Source organism: Dermacentor silvarum, chromosome 8 (assembly GCF_013339745.2).
Source record: "Dermacentor silvarum isolate Dsil-2018 chromosome 8, BIME_Dsil_1.4, whole genome shotgun sequence".
NCBI classification, from domain to species: Eukaryota; Metazoa; Arthropoda; class Arachnida; order Ixodida; family Ixodidae; genus Dermacentor; species Dermacentor silvarum.
Genome location: NC_051161.1, coordinates 95,957,804 through 95,963,819, shown reverse-complemented (window position 1 = coordinate 95,963,819; position 6,016 = coordinate 95,957,804). Strand labels below are relative to the sequence as shown.

General features: G+C 50.4%; 1 protein-coding gene across 1 annotated transcript in view; it reads left to right on the top strand.

Moving 5' to 3' along the window:
* Positions 1-5,045, top strand: part of LOC125947691 (uncharacterized) — a 9,574-nt gene extending 4,529 nt beyond the window's left edge. Inside the window, exon 5 of the mRNA XM_049672924.1 lies at positions 4,750-5,045. Within this exon, the coding sequence (XP_049528881.1) occupies positions 4,750-5,045 (296 nt within the window). The remainder of the gene's footprint in view (positions 1-4,749) is intronic.
* Positions 5,046-6,016: the final 971 nt, after the last annotated feature.

The window sequence follows — 6,016 nt, the reverse complement described above, 5'->3', positions numbered from 1 at the left end:
TTGAACAGGAATCTGAGAGTTTAAGATAAACATTTAGCGTTAATAAATCAGGTTTTATGGTATTCGATGAAAACAGTGAGCTGGCAGTGTCAATACAGGGTCGGGAAATACCTCTGGAAAAAGAATCCAAATAGCTTGGTGTATGGATAAACGATGACAGCAGATATAGGCAAACACAGGAAATAATTGGCTGTGGCTTAACTCAGTTATGCCTGGGTGTGCGTAGCGAGAGGTAGGGTTAATGTTATTGTTTAGCTTGGTGTTTCATTCCGTCGTTGATCCGCGGTCTTGGTACGAGATGCCGAACTAGACAACGAACCATCCTCATCTGAATACACTCGCCTGGCCGCTTCGTACTTACGACGCTTCTCGAGGCGTGCGGCTCGTTCTTTCTCCGTTTCCTCGGCTCGCTGCCTCCTCTTGGATCCATTTCGACGACGAAGCCTGGCTTCTTTCAGTTTCTCCGACTCACTTTTCATATCTACCGACGAATCCCGCAGATCCGTCCCTTCTATATATACGATGCAACGCCGGCTCCTCCGGCGACGCAACGCCCAAACGCCGGCAACGCCGCCAGCAAACGCCGCGGCGGTTGCTAGGCAATGGCTCAGCTCGCGCTGCGGCCACCGACCACAGCGAAACGGCGAGAATACGGCCAATGTAGTTCTCGTTCCAAAGACAATAATAGCAAAGAGGAAGACAAATGCGCCCATAATGAAACAAGGAAGGCTATGGGCATACAATAAGTACGAGGTGCTCCGGGTATGAGAAAAGGTGTATTTGTACCAAGACTTACATTTGGAAATGCGGTTGTTTGCTTAAAGTCAGGGATACAATCAGGACTCGATGGCAACCAAAGGTCAGTGGGCTGCCTCACACTGGGAAATCACGGGAAGACTACAAATGAAGCTTTGTAGGGTGATATGGGTTGGACAAGTTTCGAAGTGAGGTAAGCTGAGAGTAAAACTGATTTTGAACAAAGTAGGAGGAATATGAAAAATAGTAAAAGGGTTGCGATAGTGTTTAGGTATGTGTGCCGGAAAAACATCGACTCACATCATAGGAAATGAACTAGGAAGCTTGCCAGCAAGTTTGCGACCAGTATGGTAAGAAACATGGCAACAAAGAACATTAAATGCGAAGTCTGAGTCATTGCCATATTCCCGCTGAATATCGAGTAGTCTGCGTCGGTGTCCACTAAAGCGCTAACGGCGTAACTGTCAATGGTCACTGGTATATCGAGCGAAAGTCTGTCGTCCCGTTCAGCTGCAGGCGATGTCAGATCGGAATCCATATCCCGCGTCGATCGGAAGTCTTCAGCACTTCGACCGTCAACGACCTCGCCCCCAAACATCCATTTAGTTAGTTTTCCCGGCGGGGACTGGGTGACCGCTCGGGAGAATAACGCTGGGGCGGAGGTGAAAAGCGTCTCGGAGACAGCGATCGCGACTGCCGCCCGGCAGGCGGTGGCAAGCGCTGCTGAGAGGGGTGTCCTCAATGTCCCGGAGTCGCTGGCCGTATCGCGGTGGCGGCGAGTATGCGGAAAAACCGCGAAGCCCAAGGCGCCGGTATGGGCACTCGCGATACAAGTGTTCAGCTTCACCGCAGTGGAAGCATAGAGGCCGGTGATCGGGTGGGCGCCAAAAATCCGACTCCCGAGGGGGCTTGCGTCTATCGCCGACATAGTGAACCGGTTGCTCCGAACGATGGGCAACTGGAGCGACATGACTAAAGGGCGGCGGCGTGTACCCAGCGTCGTAGTACAATATCGGCTGCGCCGACTGAAGTGACAGTGTAGGAGGAGCTCAAACGAACAGCGGCGAAGAGGAAGCGGGGCGCTTTAGGGCTTCCGCCTGGGTCGCACGGTGGTATTCAGGAGGGGCTGCCGCAGCGTTATCAAGAGCAAGGTGTCAAGGAACGGCTGGTGCAGTTCGTCTTTGATAATACTTGTAATGAAGTTTGCCGTAGGGTTCGGTGTTACAGCGGCCTTTTGCAACTCTTCACGCACTACAGAATGGGTGAATTCTCGGAGACAGTGACTGTTGCTTGCGATGGCCATCAAAAAGTCAGCAGCAGACATGCTGTTCACTTGCCCCTCACACAGGTTCGACCGGTGCAGTAGCATCTTTTGCATGGTCACGGCCTCGAACAAGAACTCCGCGACCGTCTTCGGAGGGCTTACACACGAGACCAACAAAGAGCTGCTCCTGATGACGTAACTTCTTCTCCGTCATTCTTGGATAAGCTCGTCTGAAGAGGCGCGTCATGTCATCGACAGTTTCGTTCGGCAACTCCCTCGATTTTTTTTCCAGCTATTTATCCTCACGGAAACAAATGGTAGCAACGGGTGATTATTATTCTACGTACAACACAGTCACCAGTGAAGCCTCACAAGGTTGTTCTCATTGTGCATTAATGACCTCCTCAATTTTCTACAGATATCAAACGTCCTAATGTATGCAGATGACACAGCTTTATTATTTACAGGAGACACACTCCCTGCACTGCAAACATATGTGAAGCTGAGTTATCAAGAATTTCCTCGTACTTTTTAGAAAACAAAAATAACTTTAAATACCAATAAGACAAAATATGTAGTTTTGCGATCGAGGAAAAACAATGTTGACACCAGTCAAATAAATATCAGGTTAAATAATAGCCCCATCCAAGAAGTTGATTCGTTTAAATATCTCGGTGTCATATTTGACCAGCATATGCATTGGGAAACACATATTCATAGTGTATGCAAGGACGTCGCATACGGTTGTTACTCCCTAATTAAAGCAAAACATTATTTTCCTCATGAAGTATTCAAGCCCATTTACTGTGCGTTTGTCATAGCCATATTAGTTATTGTTTGGAATCATGGGCTGTGACTCACACGACGTACTTACAACCTTTACATAAACTACAGAAAAGGGCTCTGAAAATAATCGGCACTTCAACCTACAGCAATGATACATTTCATGATATCTTCCAAACACAACTTGTGTTATCGGTTAAGGCACTATGTGATCATAAATAAATAAATAGGATCTCAATTTCAATTCTTATTATTTTTAGCACTAACTTTCCTATTCCTCGACACGTCTTTTCTTTTCCAACTCGCAGTACTAGACATGCTTTGAAAGATAACCTCAATTTACCAAAGTGTTATAATGTATACGGCGAAAGGATAGTTAAATTCAGTGGCACAAAAATCTGGAATATTTTAGCCCTAGAGGTTAAAACAGCACGTAATTACAAGCAGTGTAACAATTTTTTTTTGAGAACCGGAATATCTAACTTACTTGCATCAATTAATTAGGAACATTTCGTAATGTTTCTGGTCTGTTATAAATCATGAAATGTGCCGGAATACATTGATGTTGAATTCTGCGCCTCATCTTTCATCTGTTATAATTTGACACTGTACCGGAAACTAGCCTGCGCTGGCTATCGGTCCAGATATCTGTATAATCATGTTTATGTCAAGATAAAGAAAGCACTACCTCGCTAAAAAAAAGTGGACGCGGGCCTGAATCACTCGTTCCGCTTGTTCGAGGCGATCAGCACTGGTGTAGGTCTCCAGCAGCTGACGACAAAATTCGCGCTTCAACGTCACCTGCTCCTCACGGTTCTAAAACCACGTACGCGCGCCATCATCTAGGTAGAAGTAGACGTGTCTCAGTTTTGCCGCGTCGTCTCATTCGTTCAGGGCGGCCGCGTGCTCGAAGCTGACCATCCAGGCTTTGACGTCTTTGAACACTGTGCCATGAAACGTTGTCGGGACCCGTGGGCTCTCAAGTGTGTACCGGTTCGACATCATGTTTCCCGTACCGGTTGGGACGGTTTGAACGGAAGCGCTAGTCATAACGGTTGACGTGGCGGCAACCGTTGCGTCGACGACTTCCCGGAACAGTCCCCTCATCCTGCGACTAGCCCAATGCACGAGAGTGTCGACTGGCGCTGGATTCGTAAGGCGGATCTTCGGAGGGCTCTGCAACATCCGTGAAGGCGTGTACCGCGCACCTCCGCCAGTTTGTCACGAGCCTTCAGAAGTACTCTTGGGGATTTAATGAACCGCAGAGCAGCTGGCTCCTGGAAAACGCGTTTATCGGGGTGGGCTGTCGATGATGGTGATGATACCTCAATCAATGGCGCAACCCACTGATTGAGGCATCATCATCGACAGCCCAGCAGGGAAGACGTACGCACGCGTCTTATTTGCTCTTTTGGGCTCGAACTACTCTTGCCCTCGACCCACTACCTACAGGTGGCAGTATACCACGCGGATTCCATAACGCCCAAGCAGCGATAAAAGTTGTGACGATTTTTTTGCCACTGAAGAGAGACACATACTAAGTGGCGAATAGTTACCGAAGTGGGTGTCAAATAGGGTTATTGAAGAACGGCGCGTACCTAGTGGCACATGCCAGTGATCCAAGAAGGCGTTGTAGCAGCACGACTATGGCCTCCATAGCCGGTGAAGAAGACGACGGCTCACGTGCCCGCAGCGCGAAATTAGTTTTTAGGCAACACCAACAGCAAGAACATGCTAGCGTGCTCGGCCAGAGCGGCCGCGCCTATTTACTGCTCCCGAGCTTAATCCGCAGCATAGCTGGTGGGCGTAATATACACCCTGGCCACGGCGGTCACCTCTTGGCGCCACTTTTCACAAATTGGTGACACCAGACAACCGAGCCCAGCTATGTCAGCATGAACGCAGTGACTACCAAGGCAAGCGTGGCGTGGCCTTACACGTTGCAGCAGATGGTCCGCAGACATATGGTGTCAGGGAATTGTATATATACATGCTGGAGATCTTGTTCATCCTGCTGGACAGCAACTTCCTTATCAATGATGTGACCGACCCGCTGCTGCGATACTACCATGCGCAGCGGGAGCTGGCAAATGAAGTGCGTTCCAGGCACCGGCTGCTACATCCCGGTCCCGACTTCCACGAGGAGTTGGGGGCAACCCTATTTGTTCACTACTTCACACCTAGAGTGCTCAATATCATGCAGGATAGCTGGCGCTCCGTCACAACAGCTCTCGCCACCTGAGCCGTCGCGCCAAACGCGCTTATCGCACCTCGCCTTCGTCCACCCGTGGCGATTGTCAATATGCGCCAGCCCAAATTTTACAGCGTAATTTGTTATGGGCTCATTCCAATAGCCGTATCGGTTCGCGAAGTGTCCGCCGCCGCGTAACCGCTATCGCCAAAAATTCGAAAAAAAGTACCCGGTCTCCGCCGGGATGATCCTCAGGGCGCCAGCCGAGGCGACAAGACGCAACTCGCCACGGCTCCGCGATTTTCGCCCAAAAGACCAGACCTATCGGATATACGACGGTCAACTCTTCTGACGGACGCGACCAGTGTTCCGGCACCCCATGGACATCATGTAGGGTAAGCAGGAGCAGTGTACTCCGTTTTCGGAGGCCTTTTCTTACATCTGCGACACGGCGGCCTCGCTATCCCTAACCGCCCGAGCCCCGCCGGTGGTGAGAGACATGGGGACAACAGTTCCCTCCCGCCCAACGACTAGAGCGAACAGCGCACGAATGTGAAGTTAGGTGCTTCAACCGCGAGGGACCGCACGGTGCTCGCGACGCACGGTGCTCGCGACCCACGGTGCTCGCGACCCACGGTGCCCCAAGAAACAGCAGGCTGACAAACTCACCGGCCTCGCTGCAGAAAGGAGACGACTCAAGACTACAACAAAGAACTCCGGTCAGCCCCAAAACCACCAAACAAGCCAGAGTATAGCAACCAATCCACCTAAGAAAAACGACCAAAAATACCGCTCGCTATCACTCCACAACCGCTTTGAAGCTCTATGAGATACCACACCGGACACAAAACCGGAGCCCAGACCCAGATCTGTCAGTCTGCCAGGATACTCAACGAAAAGCTCGACACCACCCCCGCCGCCACCCAAGCCGAAAACCCCAAGTTTTGTGCGGGCCCTGCACTCCCACAAGCCGCCCGCGCATTCCGAATAACCCCCGCAGAAGCAACCCATGCACTCCTCCC